This window comes from Phaseolus vulgaris, chromosome 6, assembly GCF_051622355.1.
Source record: "Phaseolus vulgaris cultivar YP4 chromosome 6, ASM5162235v1, whole genome shotgun sequence".
NCBI classification, from domain to species: Eukaryota; Viridiplantae; Streptophyta; class Magnoliopsida; order Fabales; family Fabaceae; genus Phaseolus; species Phaseolus vulgaris.
The window spans coordinates 16,208,028-16,229,486 of record NC_143503.1 but is presented as its reverse complement, the minus strand read 5'-3'; the positions used below and the strand labels follow the sequence as shown (position 1 = coordinate 16,229,486).

Sequence of the window (21,459 nt, the reverse complement as noted above, 5' to 3'; positions counted from 1 at the left end):
GCAGAAAATAAACAACATAGGATTTAACGTGGTTCGGTCGTTAATCTACAACCTACGTTCACGGACAACTAATTAGGTTTTCATTCTATTTGTTACAATTTTATTACAAGCACAAAGATCTCTTAAATAGAGATTATAGAGGTGAAACAATAATTAAGTCCACTAACTAAAACATGGAGTCTAATCAGCCCAGCCCAATTGATCCTGCCTTCACACTCAACACATGCTTCTAGGAAGACCATCGTTAAACTGTGTGGGAGTCATTGTGTCCCAAAACCCACATTATGGGAGCTTCATGTATCAGACCACCCCATTTTGAAACTTTTGCTCAGTAAGACCAAAAAAGACCATCTAAGTGGAGAAAAACTTGATCTCTTCTTAGTAGGATTCTTTAATTATGCTCCGTTTATTTTCCACGAAATATTTTTACGAGCAAAGAATGTCAACAAATGCAAAAAATTCAATAAATAAAAGATTATTTAAAAATAGAAAATGAGGTAAAATATATTTGACCTTTGTTCGTATAGATAAGAAGATTTTCGAAGAAAGAAAATTATATATAATAAAATATATATTCATAATCTTATCAATATATATATTTTATATATACATATATTTTTTATATATACGTTTATATTTTCATATTATTAATTTATTAATATTTATATTATAATAAAAGAATATAATTTAATTGTATAAATATAATATAAAAAATAATTATTATTATTAAAATAATAAAAAATATTAATAAATATTTAAAATAAAAATTATGATAAATAAAAAAATTTATGAAATAAAAATTATTATAAATAATTAAAATAATTATAAAAAATAAATAATAGTAATAATAATAAAATTAAATTTTTTAATTAATTATAAAATTATTATTTTTTATTTAGTTAAAATTAATTTATAATAATAATATAAATAAATAAAATATTATATATGTGTGTATATATATATATATATTGTTTTATAATTTATAAAATTTATTATATCTATCAAGTTAAAATATATATTATATTAAATATATATTTTATAATTATTAAAATTTACGTAATATCATTAAAAATTCAAAATTACACTTAATTTTAGTTGTATAAAAATATTTAATAATATTATTAATAAAAATAATTAATAATAATAAAAAATATAGTTATTTATATACTATTATTATTAATTATAAAAGTTAAATATATAAATTAATTAATTATTTTGTTATTATTCATATATTTTTAAAGGTAAGAGTAAATTTTTAAACTTACATTTTACAGATTTAAAAAAATTAAAATTTTCACACAACCATCGCATCAGTCACAAAATTCAATAAAGTTTTCTCACAAATCTAGTCTAATATATCCTAATCCAAACAAATTCACTTTCCTCTCAAATCACACCAAATGCACTCCTTCAAATCTTCTTCCCTATTCAAACACAACCATATAGCTGATTAGTTATGCATTGAACTCATCATCAACACTTAGATTTTTACCTTTTCAATTACTTATTCCGATAATATGATTAATTCTCATCTAGGACATTGCTTTTACAATAAAAGAGTTTCATCTAATTTCTTTGAAGGTTGTGTTTGTCCTATCTCATCTTTATACATGTAATATTGCAGGTATTGTTACTTACTTTTTACACATATGTATGGAATTTGGAGAACCATGTTAAATTTGTCATTCTATTAAAAATACCCGTATTTTTTGTTGCTTTGCTTTTATCAAACAATATCAGTCCTTGGTCATTCATTATGTTATATCACTAAAAAAAATTATTTTTAACAGGGTTAATTTATTAATCTTATTCATTAAAATCCACGGTATTAGAATAATAAATAATACCTTGATAAAACCAACTTTGGTGTGCCCATGTAAATCCAAATCAATACGACTCAAAATTCAAGCCTTTTTAAGTTAGCTTATAGTTTTATGTGAAGTGGTATAATAGTGTTGCAGCATGTCAATGATATATATATATATTATCGTTCCAACTCATCGTGGTTCTTATTTTTCTTTTCTGGAACACCTTTTGTACATCTTTTTAAACTTTATAAAAAAAGAAATGTTATAATAAGATCACTGGGAATAATATATAAAAATTAATACCCATTTATGATTTCTTAATTTGAGAGGTAATATTTAAATATAAATTTAGAAGAAATTAAATTCTAAATTAATATAAAACATGTCTTGTAAAATAAAATAAAAAACTGATAGTAAGATGTTAAATAACAATAACCTATAAATAAATAGATTTTTATGCATGGACACTATACGGTGTTATCTACTCATCCATACGATATTGATGCTGATGCTGATTGGGAATGATTCTAATATGTGCATGTTGACATAGCAAGGAATAAAGAGCCAACGTTCCACCTTTTCCATAGATGTTCAACAGTATCAACAAATATACACGTTCAATACAGTATGTCATATGTTGAAATACTAATATTGTTTATTTCCTTAATCCAACCAAAAATATACTAATTACCAAAATCAAACAATACCTTGACCATTATCCTTCACTCGTAGTACAATAAGAACATATTTGAGCAGTCACACCAGAATAAGAGAGTATATAATTAAAGAAAGAGCTCCAATCACATCTTCCTGGTCGTCAATTTCATGAGGAAATGTATTATAGAAAACATACAAGGGGAAAGTGCCCAAATCTCCATAGACTACACCAAGACTCTGATATGTAAGCTGCAGAAGTAACACTGTAGAAAATTTCTTAGCAAATCAAACCAATAACAATAGCAATATACACCAAATTGTATGGCTAACATAATATCTTTTGAAACTGTAAAAAAGAATTAGAGAATGAAGAAATTCCGACAAACATACAATTCTTTAGTTGAATTCGATCTATTATAAAATAGTAAGGCTGCGAATACTTCATACTTGGAGGCAGCGAATAATAACAGGGTTTACACCTGCAAGCATCTCTCTAGCAAATTCTTCATCGATTCTCCATGCAGACTTATCTTCTGCTAAAAAATTATAAGAATGTTGTCATTATATGGGAGTCATTTACAAAAATACATGACATTTTCAGGTTTCTTTGCCAACACAGTAAAAATACCTTTAATCGCTTGAGGCACGGGAAACTTGAGGAACCTTTCTCCATCAGTTCGGAGAATTTCTTTGAGCAGCTCTGCAGGGATTTTATGCCTAACATTCTTAAGTATACCTTCAGGCACCTTGATCCCACCTTCGTAGAGTTTAAACACATCTTTAAAGCTATTAAACTCATCAGGGGTGCTGTCGAATAGAGATTCCAACTCAGGTTTGATAACCTGAAGTATGGACTTCAGTGCGTTAGCAAGAAAGTCTGACAATTTCAAGTGACCAGACCTTTCATCCCTTGGAACGTAGATGTTCAAGCTCATGGCCAAGTTCAATCTACTCTCAATCTTGGCATCTGGTAAATAACAACACCACATCAGAAATTTAAAACTAAAACTGAAAAGGCCAAAAATCATTGTTAGCTAAACTGGATTTCAATGAAAAGTCTAAATTAATCGTTTAAATCTCTTTTATTTAAGCTTATACTTTGAAAAAATATTCTGGGTAGAAGATGAAGCCAAACTTGTCTAATCTCATGCCAGTGGATGGAAAGGTTTTCCGTGATCAAAGTGTTGTTAACTTGAACAACAACTGTGTCACCCTCCTGAGCCTGGATGGTGGGTCCTGGAGTTATTCCATTGATTGTGATAACAAGCTTCTTAAAGCAATCAGGGGACCTATACTCATTCATCAACTCCCATTTGTAATGTCTATTTCTGGCCTCTGCATTCCGAAAATTCCCAAAAACAAGGAAGAAACAGGGAATGAGCAATGTTGGAATAGCCCTTGAGCTGAACGGAAGCTCAACCATGCCTAGCAAGTAAAATACGCGTAAGAAAGAGAGAAAGATAATTGAGATATAGTTGAGAGATGTTAAAAACTGGGATGGTCTTTATATAATGGATGAACTGAAATAGATTGTTGTTATATAATATATTTTATTGTTGGTTCCACCTTTTAAACTAAGTTTGTGTGATGAAATGTGTTATAGTGAATAAGAAAAGCAACTAAGAAAGAAATCAAGTACTTATTGCATATATGATTCAATTAAATGAATATGGCAATAATGAATGGGAAGAGGATAGACCACTAAACTAACAGAAGAAGTCATCTGAGATGAATGAGGAAAACCTGATATCCTGTTTGATGAGTTATTCCAAATCTTAAAGATCTGACCCAAGAACATGAGTATACAAAATTATCAAATAGTTTCCTCAACAACAGAAACTAAAACACTTTTTGCGACAATTTTTTTATCTAGAAGAATGGTGCTGCGAGGATTGAATACTTTATCATGTAAGCTCAATAAGAAGATAAGAAACCTTCATTTTTTTAATAGTAACAGACCTTATACTACAAAGATTGTAGCTTTCTTCATATAGGAGACAAAAAAATGATAACATGTGTAACAGTGTCATTACAGATCAGGGCACCAAGTGTTTTTGGAAACACTTCAATCACCAGCAGATACTAGATACAAAAAATATTTGTGATTCCTTCAAATCTGGTAGCATCATCAACACTTACACAATACTAGATTCCAAGTGTCTCTCTACTATAAATCACTTCATTTAATTAACTTTAGCTTCAAAATGTATCAGTGAAGCATATATGCAAAAGACTATGTTCTAATGTTTAGCTATTTGGTGGAATTGATCAGAATCTTCACATGAGGAATGACCAGAAGAGTAGCTGATGTCTGTTGCGACATCTCAATGCAATCACCACCAATACAAAGATCATGGGTCTCCGACAAAGATTCAACCTCTTTCTCACTGAAATCAATTATAAATATTATCAGTCTAAATTTTTTTAAAATAAAAAGAAAATTACAATGACTGCAGAAAAGCGTGTGTATGGACTTTGGAAGCAGTGGGAGCAAAAACTCCAGCTTAACAATTTTGCAGAACAAGCTTATAATAGAACGAAATAAATTTTGAGGCCAATAAAGGGATCTTACATTCAACTACTGCCTGTCTAAAGCTAAAAAAGAAGGTAACTGCATGCATAAGATAGTGCAACCAGAAAGAACAATAATTACCTGTAGGCTGTAGCGAATGTTTTCAGTCTCATCAGGTTACATCCAATTATAGCCCTCACCATTTTGTGCTGGTCCAAGGATTAATGTAGGTTTTGTTATAATATGAACTTGGCTAGCAACATGGCAAGCTGTCAAAGCTTGGTCACCGGTAATCATCACCTATAAATTAAGTTGAAGATGCTAGTCAGTTTCTTCTTGCTAATTTAAGTAAGGATCCAAAAAAACCCTATCTCAGCCCCATCCATCCTAAAGGAGGGGAGTTTGCGTTAACAATTTAACCCACAGGTATCCAAAATCAATCATCAGTAGAAAACATTGTACAGCCGGATAATCTTAAATGAGATTAATGAGCTCTAACGATAAAATTTGGTAAGGAAAATTTGAAGTTCTCTAATGGATCAAATTGAAAAATATCATAAGAGAGTTAGTTATGTTGATCCAAGGAACTTGAATAAGTCCACAATAACCAAGACTCAATGACACTCAAATATACGCAACAATTCATGAATCCACAGAGATGCCAAATACTTACAAAAGGTCTTCGTCTTACATAGTATATAAGAGAATTAGTCTGACATAGTCCATGGTTTGCAGCTACACTCAACAACATTCATTTAACTGCACATATTTTCAACACAAAATTTAATTGAATAGCTAAATTATGCGATTGATAGAAAAAGGCACTGCTATTGCAATAGAGAAAAAAAATTCTGTAATAACATACTATATACAACAAAACTGTAAGTTTATTATAGTTTACAGAGCCTAAAAGAATTAAAAAGATGAAAGCAATGACCAATTGAAGAGAAAACAAAGAGCCATCCATTGGAAGGGAGAAAAGAAAAAGAAGGAATAGTGAGTTCCTTACCTCTCTTGGCCTGCAGTGTCCCATATTTCAGCTTTGATGAGTTTTTATCCAACCTTGATGTTCCCATAAGCGAATTTCACTTGTATTGTGAGTTTGGAATCAAACTGAAATACATCTTTTGCAAGAGCAAATTTGATTTCCCAATTTCAGAGTCTCCAATTCGAACAACCTTGGAGGAATTGCACACACTGGTGTTCTCGAGAATGGAGGTCCAATTGGAGGCGTACCTGTTAGCATTGCGGAATGGAGCGGCGCAGCGAAAGAGTGTAGTGGCGTTGAAGCGGGAGATGGAGGGTGGCATCTGGAGTGGAGCGGGAGGCGGAGGATGACGTCTGGAGCAGGAGGCGGAGGATGGCGTTAATATATTAATCACAATTTAATATATTTCTCAATAACAATGAAGAAAATAAAAAGAAAAATAAATTAACTATTATAAATAATAAGTAAATAAAATCAACTTAAATGTCTTAATGACAGAAGTTTGATTTTTTTCCTATTATAAATTAAGAATTTGATTTAATCATAATAGGATTTTTATGTTCTCTTTTGAGACCTAAAACATAAATAATTTGATTAAGACTCTCTTAGTCATGTTCTCATTAGGTTGGAATAAATATAGGCATTTGTGATTAGTAATTATGAAAATACATCAAATTTAAAAGTTGCTTGTAAACATGTCATCCTTCTCCCTCCACCATATAATTATACAGCAGTAATATAAATATAATTAGATTTCAATACTTTTAGATATACAAAAATAAAATTATGGTTAAATACGGATATATCAGTGTGTAATTACATACAGATATATCTGTCGGTATGTAATACGGATTTTAAATTTGTATGTAACAATTACCTACAACAGTTTTACATACGATTTTTTTCATATGTAATTCGTATGTAACTATGTTTTACATATTGATTTAGTGTCTTACATACTGTTTGGTGTTGTATGTAATAATAATTTTTCTTACAGTTTACCAACATCCACGCAAGGGATTGTGACAATTTCTCACCATAATTTATCCACAGTAATAATTAGACATGACTCCCTCTTGATAAATCCCACCCAACTTGAAAACTTTCCAATCATATTTAACACAAGACATCTTGACATTTGAACTTGTTCTTGACTAATAAAATATTATAGGAAGTCATACACTCCTTCTCTAAATTCATTTGTCAAATGTTTATTACTATCAATCTAATCTTTTATATATCTACTTTCGAAGACTTCCATTAATAGAAATTGATTATATTAAATTCCATATACAATTTATAAAATTACTTATTTTTTAAAATAATTTGTAAGAAAGCAAGTAAACAATTAAGCATAACAATTAAGTAAATTAATTAAACATGACAAATTACATGTCTCACATGTAAAGCTTACATTCAAGAAGTTATATATATATATATAAAGATACAGCTTATATTTCTTCATAAAAACAATCCTTGAAAAGCTGCATATATTCCATTTGAAAGGATAGAAACAGAATAACAGAGTCATCCCCATCCGGACTTTGAGTAATGATTGCCCTATCTTGTGTAGCCACAACTGCATAACGGAAATACACGGGTTTTCCCCAACCAAAATCTGCTTCATACGTTGGCATCCTCATCCAACTTGTAATCTGAAGGTTAGGTTCCCATAAAACAATGCATCCTTATCTTCATTTGCTCCAAAGTACAAAGCCCTTGCTTTATCCATGTGGTCCTGGCCTCTAATAATATCTATCTGTAAAAAATGGATTTCTCTATAAAATTAATGTGGGAAAGTCAAATTAATAATAAAATATCCATGATTATACCTTCATTTTTAAGATTTTCTTAAAAAATTAACTAAACCAAACTAGTACTCAATTTCATTAAAAATACCGAACTACTATTAAATAAAACTACTTAATTTTAAATTAAATGTAATTCATAAAAGTATTATAAAAAAATATAAAATAAAAATTAATTTTAAAAATAAAAAATAATTAGTTATTATATTAATTAAATTAGATATTATTTTAAAGACTAAAAATTATTATATTTAAAATAGTTTTTATTATTAATGAAATTTTATAAACTAATTTTTAATTAGGTGTCAAAATTTTAACAATAAATTTTAAAATTTAAATTAATTAATAATTAAAATATTAATAACTAATTAAATATAATTTTAAAAATTAATTTATAATTAATTTTTATTAATAGTAAAAATTATTTTAGACACTATTATTTTTTACTTTTTAAAGTAATATTCAAACTAGTTAATATAGTAATTAATTTTTTTTATCTTTAAAATTAATTTTTATTTAATAATTTTTTTTAATAAATTAAAATATGTGCTTTAAAATAATATATTTAATTCATATCATTTAAACATTTTAAAAAGTTAAATTTGGTTATTTCTTCTTAACTACAAATTCATTTTTACTTAATCATGCAACATACAATTTAGTTTATTATGTTAGAATTAGTTTTAATTTGATACATTTATTTTGTTCGTGCTATAAGAAGAAAATACTGTCAAACTATAAAACAAGTGTGAAAGAAGAAATAGACATAATAAGGTTGAAAGGGGACCAAAAAAATTAGTCCTATGTACCTGTGAGCTTATATACTCATGTGTAAGAACTTCAATTGCTTCCCTTATTTTCTTAGCAGCATGACCCAAAGAATTTGATAAGATTTCTCCAACCTGTGATGATGCTACTGTTAAGGTCATAGCATTCCCAAAGTAATTCCTAGGGAGAGGTGGAATGAGTCTATTGCGAATATCAGAACCGAACCGAACAATATTTGGTTGATTTTCATCTAATCCACGAGCCTTACATGCAGATCTCCATACATGTGCAGCAATAGCTTCAAATCTGCTATAAGGTCTTGACCCTTTTGTTGATTCATCAGCATTGGCCTTGTTCTTCAGCTTCCGCACTTGTTCTGCTGTCAGCTTCAACAAGGTGGTCTTTACCACCTTGTTTTTCTCAGCAGTGTTGTCACATCTTCCTAATATGAGGGGAAAAGGCTTGAACTCTAGATGATCAAAGCGTGGGGGCGATGGAGGGGCTATGAATCTGAGCACAGTTCGATCCAGAAAGGGCATTTCATGAGGCTCTAATGTTTCTCCACGAGCCAACTTTGCCCATGAGTTGATGAACTGAACAGCAGCAACACCATCAACCAAGACATGACAGATAGCAACTCCAATGGAAAATGCTTCATGGCCAAGGAAACTTGTTACTTGCACCAGTAACATGGGAAGTTCCTGAATTAGGGTTTTTGTGTAATCAACTGTTGGAACCAAATCCTTAATGGATTCACCCAAAAAAGTCATCATAATCTTGCACTGTTTTTATGGATTCTGCTTCAATCAACACCGCTCCTTTTGTATTACAATCCAATTCCAATCTGCCATCTTCTTCTAACCTTCTCAATCTACCAGCCAATGGATAGTAGTGGCACAAAATCTTGCTAAGAGAGTTTCTCATCTGTTGAATTAATGTGTCATGGTTGTGCTTTGCATGGAAAATGTAGATGGTGGGAGCGTGATACAGACGTGCCACTTGATCACTATCAGGCAGCCATTGAATGCCTTCTGGAGTTGGTTGATTTGGAACTACTGTGTAAGATGCTTTGATAGTTACCATTTTGTGAAAGGTTTCTATTGCAACAACACACAAAAGAAATGAATTTATAGAATCATTTACATTGTACAATTCACTTGTTATCACATTTATGTGGATCTTATCCATTTACTGTACCGCTATTTGCGGAAAATATGTAACGGTTTTCGATGAAAATATATAATTAAAACAATTATTAAACTTAAATTTTAAATTATTGTTAAAGAAAATTTGTATTATTTGAAATTATAACATATTATTGGTAGATCAAGTTATAGTTATAGTTGTATAATGGTTCAGTTGTTAGACTCTTAATAATTTTGAAATTATTGATTATTATCTTAAGTTTTTGAAATGATAATTAAAAAAATTATTTATATAATAAATTTAAAATTTAAAAATTATCGTGTTAAGTCTGCACTTAATAATTAAAATTAATTTATAATAATATAAAAAAATAAAATATTATATATATATATATATTGTTTTATAATTTATAAAATTGATTATATCTATCAAATTAAATATATATTTTATAATTATTAAAATTTACGTAATATCATTAAAAATTCAAAACTACACTTAATTTTAGTTGTATAAAAATATTTAATAGTATTATTAATAGAAATAAATAATAATACCATTGGTCTTTCGTTATATGAAGGACATAAGTTTTTGCTGTTTTTGTCTTTGATCTTAGATTGATAATTTGTTAATTTATGGTAAAAAAAAAAAGAAAACAGTAGACATAAAATAGATTGGAGAAGTTGGTGTTAATGCATGATGATCGTACTACAACCGCCTTCAACTTGCTAAACACTCCTTCCGACTGTGTGAGCAGTGCCGACTTTATCTTCCAACTCCTACCTCCCACTTGGGTTTGGGAACACCCACCAGGAGCTGTTCTCTCATTAAAACCTAACAGATTATGTGCTTGCACCTCTTTAAAGCTCAACTAACCGCATGCCACAGCAGAACCATCCACCTTGCCAATTCAACCGTCCATTTTAATATCTGCATGATTCAGAGTGCTCCTCAGTAAATACAGGTTGTTGGAGCTGCTTCTCCACATTAATTTCGATAAACAACATGTGTTGGCCGGACCTGAGTTGTTTCCTCATTAATATGAAGGTCGGTTTTTACATCTACCACAATTTAATATATTTCTCAATAACAATTTATTTATAAAACAACAAAATAAAAAGCAAAATAAATTAACTGTCATAAATAAGTAATTAAAATCAACTTAAATATCTTAATGACAGAAGTTTGATTTTTTTTTCCTATTATAAATTAAGAAATTCATTTAATCATAATAGGATTTTTTATGTTCTTTCTTTGAGACCTAAAACATAAATAATTTGATTAAGACTACCTTAGTCATGTTTCCATTAGGTTGGAATAAATATAGGGATTTGTGATTAGTAGTTATGAAAATACATTAAAAAGTTGCTTGTAAATCCTAAACCATGTCATCCTTCTCCTCCACCGTATAATTATCCAGCAGTAATATAAATATAATTATCCAGCAGCAATAAAAATTTGAATACTTCAATCTATGCATAGGCCTGTCAATACGTGTAGTCTACTCGGATTGAAAGGGCATAGACCATCTTGTTTTTAAGCTAAATGACTTTTTCCTTCCACAAGGGCCTAGGACAGTTTCTTTGAAGCACTTTTTAAAGATAATTCTATTTAGTATATAAAACATCATTGCCAAAAGAAATACTTATAATTAGTTACTTTATAATTGCAAAAAGATATTATGATGTGAATAAACCTCTCGGATTATCTAATCATGCGAATTTCCTCTGAAGTACTATATTTATTTTATATTATTTATGGATCTATTGTGGATGTTACAAACTTGTTGGATGAAACACTCATTCACTTTTTAAAATAGAATAATTATCACAAAATGCATATGAAATTATTTATCATTATTATACTACATAAAGTTCAAAAGAATTTCAATTCTAAACTACTCACCAAGATTTTTACAAAAGCAAATGTGTTAGAAACACAATGATGAATTAACATGTCACTTAAAAAAATTAATATGAATTTCCAGTTTCAATCCTTTCACAGTCCTTTCACAATCTTATGATTCAATATCTATCGTCGAAAGTAGTAGCGGTTGCACAACATATTTTTCAGTAGTCAAATACTTAATAAAATCAAATACAAGATAATGATGAAGTACAACATGACATTAATCATGATGAGCTAGACAATTTACCTACTCAAAATTATAATAATTATTAGTTTCTTAAAAACTTTGTAATGACTTGAATTTCTTTTTGTTAGATGTTTTTTATGGTTTGAATGAAATACATTTGGATACTTTGAACATTTGGTAATAGTATTCATCATGTTTTTCAATTTATGGACAGGTATGAATGTTGATGAATATATGTTTCTAAATGCTTTCAGTATGTGCAGGTCTAGAAAACTAGTTTTCAATACTTTTAGATATACAAAAAAAAAATTACGGTTACATACGGATATATCCGTTTGTAATTACATCCGTCTGTAAAATTACATACGGATTCTGAATCCGTATGTAACAATTACCTATAACAGTTTTACATACGCTTTTTTTTCGTATGTAAACCATAGGTAACTATGTTTTACATACGGATTTAGTGTCTTACATACAATTTGGTGTTGTATGTAATAACAATTTTTCTTACAGTGCAAGTTTCATAACATGAACTACGAACATCCACTAGAGGGATTGTGACAATTCTTCACCATGATTTATCCACCGGTAATAATTAGACATGATTCCCTCTTGATAAAGATCCCACCCAACTTGATTCTCATACTTTAAAACTTTACAATCACATCTTAACATTTCACCTTGTTCTTTACTAATAACATATTGTAGGAACTTTCTCTAAATTCATCTATCAAATATTTATTACTATCTAATATAATATTTTATACATCCACTTTCTACCTTCGAAGATTTCCATTAATACAAATTAATTACAACAATTCTTTATACGATTTGGAAAGTTACATATTTTTTAAAATAAGTAAGATTTCCTCCAATGAAAGGAAATAAGCAATTAAGCCACATGGTTGGCTAAATTAATTAAACATAACAAATTACATGTTTCACATGTAAAGCTTGCATTCAAGAAGTTATATATATATATATATATATATATATATATATATATATATATTAAAATACAGCTTATATTTCTTAAAAAAACAATTCTTGAAAAACTACATATGTTCTAAACAATAAATCTTCTCAACCCATTATGAAATCCTTCTATCAATTTGGATGCTCACGTTCATTGGGCTTTGTTGTAACACCACACCTGCTAGACCTAAATACACTGGCTTTCCCCAACCAAACTCTGCTTCATGCATTGGCATGCTCATCCAACTTGTAATACGAAGGTTAGGGTTCCAAAAAACAATGCATCCTTACCTTCATTTGCTCCAAAGACAAAGCCCTTGCTTTATCCATGTGGTCGTGGCCTCTAATAACATCTATCTGTAAATAACAGAATTTCTTTGTGAAATTAATGTGTGAAAGTCAAAGTAATAATCAAATATCCATGATTATACCTTCATTTTTAAGTTTTTCTTAAAAAATGAACTAAACCAAACTATAGTACTCAATTTCATTAAAAGAACCGAAACTACTATTAAATAAAACTACTTAATTTTAAATTAAATGTAATTTATAAAAGCACTATTAAAAAAATTAAATAAAAATTAATTTTAAAATAAAAATATAATTAATTACTATATTAATTAAATTAGATATTGTTCTCGAACTAGATTGGGGAGTGGGAGAACTATTGTCTTCGGATGTTACTCGGTCGGTCGTGTCTCGTTCCTCCTTCAGTCTTCTTCGCCGAACGGCTCCTCAGGCTGGTGGGGTACCTGCAAATGGCACTCCAACGCTCAAGTCAGTGGGGTATCGTATTCGGCTGGTTAGAATACTGTAGATAATGACGTACCTTCTTCCTTGGAATGCGTGATATTTATATTACCTTGATGGGCCCTTGCTGTTGGGCCGGATTAGGGGGTTATTTAGCGATTAGGGTTGGATTAGGTCGTTTCCTAACCATGGGTTAACCTTTGCTAATTGGGTCAACCTTTGACTTGAGCACCTTGTGTCGGTCGGCCACATATTACACGTGGTCGACCTCGTACCTTAAAGTAGGGTCTTATCGCATGGGTTGACCGGGTCCATGGACCGGTCGGTCATCCTAGTACAGATATTATTTTAAAAACTAAAAAATTATTATATCTAAATTTTGTTATAATTAATAAAAAATTATAAACTAATTTTTAATTAGATGTCAAAGTTTAACAATAGATTTTTAATTTTAAATTAATTAATAATTAAACTATTGATAATTAATTAAATACGATTTTAAAAATTAATTACTTTAGAAACTATTAAATTTTTAGTTTTTAAAATAATAATCAACTAGTTAATATAGTAATTAATTATTTTTTATCTTTAAAATTATTGTTTATTTAATAATTTTTTTTAATAAAGTAAAATATGTGCTTTAGAATAATATATTTGCAGAGAATTAATTCTTATCATTTAAACATTTTTAAAAGTTAAATTTGGTTATTTCTTCTTTACTACAATATAAAAAATTATTATTATTATTAAAATGATAAAAAAATATTAATAAATATATAAAATAAAATTATAATAAATAATAAAATTTAGGAAATAACAATTCTTATAAATAATTAAAATAATTATAAAGAATAAATAAAACTAAATAATAGTAATAATAATAAAATTAAAATTATTAATTAATTATAAAATATCTTTTTTTATTTAGTTAAAATTAATTTATAATAATAATATAAATAAATAAAATATTATATATCTGTATATATATATATATAAATATATTGTTTTATAATTTATAAAATTTATTATATATATCAAGTTAAAATATATATTATATTAAATATATTTTTATAATTATTAAAATTTACGTAATATCATTAAAAATTCAAAATTACACTTAATTTTAGTTGTATAAAAATATTTAATAATATTATTAATAAAAATAAATAATAATAATAAAAATAAATGTAGTTATTTATATACTATTATTATTATTATTAATTATAAAAAAAAATATAAATTAATTAATTATTTTTTATTATTCTTATATTTTTAAAGGTAAGAGTAAGTTTTTAAACTTACAGTTTACATTTTTTTTAAAAATTAAAATTTTCACACAACCTTCACATGAGTTACAAAATTCATTAAACTTTTCTCACAAATCTACTCTAACATACCTCAATCCAAAACAACTTCACTTTCCTCTCAAATCACACCAAATTCACTCCTTCAAATCTCCTCCACAATCCAAACACAACCATGCAGCAGATTAATTATGCATTGAACTCATCATCAACACTTAGATTTTTACTTTTTCAATTACTTATTCGTATAATATGATTAATTCTCATTATGACATTGCTTTCACAAGAAAAAAGTTTCATCTAATTTCCTTGAAGGTTGTATTTGTCCTATCTCATCTTTATGCATGTAATATTACAAGTATCGTTACTTACTTTTTACAAATATGGACCTTGGATAATGTACTACCAGGACCGAGAAATGTGACCGAGAGGTCATACCGAGAATTACATATATAAAAAAAGAGATCAAATAAACACTGTAGTAAGGCCCAACTTGATAAAGGTCCAAATTAATGGGTGTGCATAAAGTAATAAAGAGGTGCGGAAAGAAAGGCCCAAACAAGGTATAAGCCCAACAAGAAAATCCTATAAATAGAGGATCAACCCAAGAGGTAAGGTAGAGTGAATTTTATCTGATAAATGTAAAATTGTTTCTAACTTTGGCATCAGAGCGCCTTGCAGGTACACACACCCATCCGTGAGGAGAGAAGCTGAAAGCCCAATCTGGAGAGAAGTCGAAAGCCCAACTAGGAGAGAAGTCGAAAGCCCAAAAACTAAAGGATTAGTGGGAGAAGTCTATTGTCAACTTGTTTGAGTGTTCTCGGTCCCTTTTGCAAGAACATTTTGGTGTCCACCGTGGGGTCGAGAGATAGTTAAAGAAGTTGAAGCAGAGATGAGTAGAAGAGAAGAGCAGGGTGGAGAGCAGGAAGATAACCAAAATATGATGTCAATGACAATGTTAATACAATTACAAAAAAAATTTGAAATGTTAAAAAAAAGTAATGAAGAAGAGTTAAGTATGTTGAGAGCAGAAAATGCACATATGAAAAGAAAGTTGCAAGAAGAAACAATTTTGAATTCATCCTTTGAAACTGTCCAGCCAAGAATACCAGCAAATGAAAGATTTCATAATAATGAAAGTTTCCAAACAAGGAGAAGATTACCTGAGACTTCTGGAACTTTTATTGGAATATCTTCTAGAAAACATCCATTCTATGATGTTATAATGGATACTCCATTACCTGATAATTGGAAAAATTTAACCATAGAAAAGTATGATGGAAGCACAAATCCTGATGAACATATTTCAATTTATACAACTCAGATTAGTTTATACACATGGAATGATGCTATAATAGTGTTTCCAACAACATTGAAAGGAGCAGCGCTAAGTTGGTTTACATGTCTACCACCTTTATGTATTGATTGTTTTGACATTGGTGGAGAAGTTTGGATCTCAAATTGCAACTAGTCGGCCTCATCATTTAACATCAATTGCATTGGTAAATATAAGGCAAGAGAGGGGAGAATCGTTGAGAATGTTCATGGAACGATTTGGAAAGGTGGCTTTGGGCATTCAAAATCTTAGCCCAGAAGTCACAATGCATCACATGCCGTTTCCCGACAGTCTTTGTAAGAAGTCGACAACTAACCTTGATGAATTAAGGCAACAAGCATCGAAGTTTATGCAGATGGAAGAATTAAGAAAATTCTGTAATCCAGCAAGAACAAATGGAGGTGGAAAAAGGGGAATTGAAAGAGAAAGTGAACCTATGGCTAGGAGAGCAAAAGAGGAATTTCGAAGCCGAAAGTTCTAGCAATATACACCATTGAATACCAACAGGACGAGAATTTTACAGAAAGCAATGGCAGCAGAAATCATACCACCCCCAAGAAAAGCGAGAACACCTGAAAGGGCATATCATAGCAAGCACTGTGAGTATCATAAAAATCATGGTCATCATACAGAAGAATGTATCGGGTTGAAGGATAGAATATAAGAGTTAATTCAAGCCGAACAATTGAGGCGTTTTGTCAGAAGTGGAAATGTAAGAATGAGGAAAAGTTCTGAAAGAGAACCGAGAGGTGGAAAGTTAGGAGAAAGAAGGTCAGAGAGGTTTGAGAGAAAAGATAATAGAAGGGTGGAAAGAAGAGGAGGTAGACCAGAAGCAAGAAATGAAAGGGGTTACCAAAATACACAATCAGTAAGAAGAAGTAGAGAAAGATGTCTAGGAAGACCGGTGAGAGGTTTCATTAACACAATTTCGGGAGGATTTTCTGGGAAGGAGTCATCTTCAGCAAGAAAACAATATTGGAGAAATGTCAGAACAATCAATCATGTTTTTAAAAGAAGAACTTTGCCACCAATGCTTTTTACGGATGAAGATTTTCAAAAGATTGATCCCGATCATGATGATCCAATGGTAATAACAGTAGAAATAGCAAAGTATGCAGTTATGAAGACTCTGGTTGATCAAGGAAGCTCAGTTGATATATTATTTTGGGATACTTTTAAGAGACTACACTTGAAATAAGAAGATATGGTCCCTTTCTGAGAGCAAATTATTTGTTTTTCGAGTGAAAGGGTGAGTACAAATGGTTATATTGACTTGGCGACAACGTTTGGAAGAGGAAGTGCAACAAGGAAAATTAAAATCAGGTATTTGGTAGTAGATGCTTGTACGTCATATAATGCATTGTTGGGAATGTCTTATTTAAACAAGTTGGGAGCAATAGTTTCAACACCACATCTAGCCATGAAATTCCCAACCGAGAAGGGTGAAATAACAACTATTTATGTTAATCAAAGAGATGTCCGAGAGTGTTATGCAGCGGAGCTGAAGATGACTTTAAAGACAGATAGAGAAACTGGCAGAAATATGGTGGCCATGGTGGATTTAGATCCGAGAATGAATTATGAGAAGTTGGAACCAAAAGAGGAAACAATATCTATTGTGCTGGGAGAAGATGAAAAACAATGTACATACATAGGTGGAAGTATGCTTGAAAACTTGTTGAATAAGCTAATTGCAGTATTGCGTAGAAACAAATATTTTATTGCATGGAAAGTAGCTGATATTCCAGGAATAGACCATGAGGTAATTTCCCACAAGTTATATGTTTGTCAAGGGGCAAAACCGGTATCACAAAAACAAAGAAAACTGGGTGAAGAAAGACGAAAAACAACAATTGAAGAGTCTGAGAAGTTAATGCAAGCTGGTTTCATTCAAGAGGCCCAATATACAACATGGTTATCTAATGTGGTGCTTGTCAAGAAACCAAATGGGAAATGGAGAATGTGTACTGATTACACTGATTTGAATAAAGCATGTCCAAAAGATTCATATCCACTACCAAGTATTGACCAATTGGCTTATGGAGCATCTGGCCAGGAGATGATGAGTTTTCTTGATGCTTATTTGGGTTATAATCAAATACAGATGTATAGACCAAATACTCCTAAGATAGTTTTCACCATCGATACGACTAATTATTGTTATAAAGTTATGCCTTTCGGTTTAAAAAACACTGGAGCAACAAAAGCATCAAGTTGAACGCACTAGCAAGGTTTTTACCAATTCTAGCTGAAAAAACAAAACCAATAACAAAATTGTTGAAAAAAGTTGACACTTTTGAGTGGAGTGAACAATGTGAGCGAGCATTTACCCAGTTAAAGAGCATGATAGCCAAACCACCCATTCTAGTTAGACCCATACCAACCCAACCTCTCATAGTCTACTTAGCAACTTCACATGAAGTTATATGAGCAACCTTAATACAAGAAAATCCAGAACAAAAACCAATATATTTTGTAAGTAGATCCCTCCAAAATGCCGAAACCAGATACCCCTTGGTTGAAAAAATAGCTTTAACACTTGTGTACACAACAAGACGACTTCGACCATACTTTCAGAATCATCAGGTAATTGTGAGAACTGATTATCCAATATCTAAAATATTAAGAAAACCAGAGCTTGCAGGTAGAATGGTTGCATGGTCAGTGGAACTTTCAGAATTCAGAATCAGATACGAATCGAGAGGAGCAATCAAGGCGCAATCACTTGCTGAATTTATTATTCAATTACCAACAACAACACAACTGGAGGAGTGGACGTTGCATGTGGACGGCTTATCGAATAAAAAAGGAAGCGGTGTTGGGATAGTACTTGAAGGACCAGAAAATTTCCAAATAGAGATGGCATTAAGACTTGAGTTCAAAACATCCAACAATCAAGCCGAATATGAAGGTCTAATTGCAGGATTACTCTTAACCAAAGACATGGGAGTTGATAATGTCATATGCAAAAGCGATTCTCAACTTACAGTAGGACATATACAAGGAGAATATCAGGTAAGGGATCCATTGTTAATGAAATATTATACTAAAGTGCTAAAAATTATGCAATGCTTTGTTAAGGCCGAGATAAAATATATACCGAGAGAAATGAATACAAAGGAAGACTCGTTATCTAAGTTGGCAAGCCAACAACGACAGGTTCAACATAATTCAGTCATACAACAAACTCTTAATCAACCTATGGTTAGTTTAGAAGAATGTTTCAATATTACAATCGCGAAAGATGACTGGATCAAAGCATATGTAGAAGTGATAAAAAATCAGGAACAAGGCATTGAAGTAGATCCTAAGATGATAAAAAAAAACAGTCAGTTTTGTTTTAATAGGTGATAGTTATACAAAAGAGGGTTTTCAACGCCTTTGCTAAAATGTCTTTCACAGGAACAAGCCGAATATGTGACCAAAGAACTTCATGAAGGAATTTGTGGACTACACTGTGGAGCCCGAACAATGGGAACGAAGATTTGCAGGGCAAGATATTACTGGCCAACGATCCGAGAAGATTGCAACCAGTATGACAAGGCATGCAAGAAGTGTCAAGAATTTGGAAGCCTTAATCATATACCAGCACAAGAGTTGTAGGGAATTATTTCCCCATGGCCATTTGCTAAGTGAGGAATGGACATACTCGGTCCATTTCCACTTGGACGTGGACAAACTAAATTCATGATTGTTGCTCTAAATTACTTCACTAAATGGATATAAGCAGAGGCTTTGACTAAAATAACTGCTCAGCAAGTTCAAACTTTAGTATGATAAAACATAATATGTAGATTTGGAATCCCACACACTATCATAACTGACAATGGCCGACAATTCACTGATAGAAAGCTTATGGAATTCTATGCAGATTTGGGGATTAAGTCCACAACAACTTCAGTTGAGCATCCGCAAACAAATGGACAAGTGGAAGCAGCAAATAAAGTTATTCTCAGGCACCTCAAAAGAAGATTACGAAGTGCGAAAGGTTTATGGGCGGAGAAACTACTAGAGATTTTATGGGCATATAGGTGTATTCCGCAAACTTCAACGGGCGAAACACCATTCAATCTTACATATGATACTGATGTCATGCTACCTATAGAGATTAATGAGTCAACATTGCAAAGACAAATAGAAGATTGGAACATCAATAATGAATGTCTAAGAACGTATTTGGATCTCATTGAAGAACTTAGAGAAAGAGCGAAAATAAAAGAAGAAGCAGTAAAGAGAAAAACATCTAAGAGGTTTAATGCAAAAGTAAAGCCTAGGAGTTTTAATGAAGGCGATTTGGTTTGGAGAATGCGGACTGATGCTCGAAAGGATCCACAGCAAGGAAAGTTAGCATCAAATTGGGAAGGTCCTTTTAGAATTTTAGAAAACTTAAAAAATGCTTACAGGTTGGAAATATTAGAAGAAAAGGTACTACCGAGAACATGGAATGCGAGTCATTTAAAGTTTTATTTTAGTTGAAAGACAATGTAAAGAACTTTGTGTATGAACTTATTACATAATGAAGATTTTTTCGAAGCAAAAAAATTAGTCTCAATAGAATTCAGCTTACAAGTCTCTCGGTCTTGGATGATTTCATTCCAGGTGAAACCTTGCCAAGAGAGATATCATAATATTTTGGTCATGGATGATTTCAATACAAATGAAACCCTGTCAAAATAAAACATTTAGAAACTCTATTGGGTTTGGATGATTTCATTACAGGTGAAACCCTCCCAATACATATCGCCAATGCTTTTCAATTTCGAATGCATTCACGACTAATGATAACAAATCACATATTAATCGAAAGGTGTCACCGAGAACATCTAAAGATAAGTTAGGAACTTAAGTTCATAAATTGAAAAGAGTTTTTAAACCGAAAGGTTCCTATACGTAATGAAACAACCTTTTCAACTTAATTATGTTAATCGAAAGGTGTCACCGAGAGCATCTAAAGGTAAGTTAGGAACTTGAGTTCACAAATTGAAAAAAGTTTTTAAACCGAAAGGTTCCTATACGTAATGAAACAACCTTTTAACTTAATTACATTAACTGGGAAGTATGACCGATAACATTTATGATAAGTTGGAAACTCATGTTCATAATCACATTAATTAAGAAAATTTCAATTAAAAGATTATCAACAAAATATGTCCATAAAGTTTGTATTACCCGAGAAATAACAAAAACCAAATCATTCAATTTGATCAGACCGCTTATAATAACAACCAGCAATAACAAATAGACAATAGGAACAGAAAAGTTCTATATTAAAGTTGCAGATAATACATTAGTATGGCCATAATGGCACTCAA

At 30.6% G+C, this 21,459-nt stretch overlaps 3 protein-coding genes across 8 annotated transcripts; 1 reads left to right on the top strand and 2 right to left on the bottom strand.

Annotated features, from left to right (window-relative positions):
• Positions 1-2,365: 2,365 nt before the first annotated feature.
• LOC150027201 (putative linoleate 9S-lipoxygenase 5) lies at positions 2,366-6,660 on the bottom strand. 6 transcript variants are annotated; one of them, XR_016521817.1, is made up of 7 exons: positions 5,987-6,572; positions 5,651-5,736; positions 5,119-5,277; positions 3,564-4,852; positions 3,094-3,432; positions 2,856-3,001; positions 2,366-2,728 (listed from the first exon to the last, which is right to left on the bottom strand). XR_016521817.1 is itself a non-coding variant. In XM_090304083.1 (7 exons), the coding sequence occupies exons 4-7, from the start codon at positions 3,886-3,888 to the stop codon at positions 2,690-2,692; spliced, it is 792 nt and encodes a 263-aa protein (XP_090160209.1). In that variant the 5' UTR covers positions 3,889-4,852; positions 5,119-5,277; positions 5,651-5,736; positions 5,987-6,572; the 3' UTR covers positions 2,366-2,689. The 6 variants fall into 6 exon arrangements, 3 of the variants coding, with proteins under 3 accessions (XP_090160209.1, XP_090160210.1, XP_090160212.1); XR_016521818.1 differs by having other exon boundaries at positions 2,856-2,998; XM_090304083.1 differs by having other exon boundaries at positions 2,913-3,001.
• Positions 6,661-7,313: 653 nt separating this feature from the next.
• Positions 7,314-9,659, bottom strand: LOC137831064 (spermidine hydroxycinnamoyl transferase). Its single transcript, XM_090304168.1, is given in 4 exon segments — positions 7,314-7,634; positions 7,637-7,724; positions 8,583-9,305; positions 9,307-9,659. Coding segments are annotated over 4 exon segments (1,347 nt in total). The 5' UTR covers positions 9,625-9,659; the 3' UTR covers positions 7,314-7,416.
• A 7,908-nt stretch (positions 9,660-17,567) lies between these two features.
• LOC150027200 (uncharacterized) lies at positions 17,568-20,926 on the top strand. Its single transcript, XM_090303861.1, has 5 exons — positions 17,568-18,253; positions 18,775-19,162; positions 19,550-19,746; positions 19,942-20,572; positions 20,867-20,926. Exons 1-5 carry the CDS (start codon positions 17,568-17,570, stop codon positions 20,924-20,926), a joined length of 1,962 nt encoding a protein of 653 aa, XP_090159987.1.
• The last annotated feature ends 533 nt before the right edge of the window (positions 20,927-21,459 follow it).

What these genes read in the sequence shown, in the direction of transcription:
- LOC150027200 (XM_090303861.1), top strand. Translation starts at nt 17,568, where the DNA reads ATGAAATTCCCAACCGAGAAGGGTGAAATAACAACTATTTATGTTAAT. An exon ending in GGTTATAATCAAATACAGAT is followed by an intron (nt 18,254 to 18,774) that starts GTATAGACCAAA and finishes TAAAATATTAAG; the next exon opens with AAAACCAGAGCTTGCAGGTA. An exon ending in ATATACAAGGAGAATATCAG is followed by an intron (nt 19,163 to 19,549) that starts GTAAGGGATCCA and finishes TGTCTTTCACAG; the next exon opens with GAACAAGCCGAATATGTGAC.
- LOC150027201 (XM_090304083.1), bottom strand. Translation starts at nt 3,888, where the DNA reads ATGGTTGAGCTTCCGTTCAGCTCAAGGGCTATTCCAACATTGCTCATT. An exon ending in CGTGCCTCAAGCGATTAAAG is followed by an intron (nt 3,002 to 3,093) that starts GTATTTTTACTG and finishes ATAATTTTTTAG; the next exon opens with CAGAAGATAAGTCTGCATGG. An exon ending in TTATTATTCGCTGCCTCCAA is followed by an intron (nt 2,729 to 2,912) that starts GTATGAAGTATT and finishes AATTTTCTACAG; the next exon opens with TGTTACTTCTGCAGCTTACA.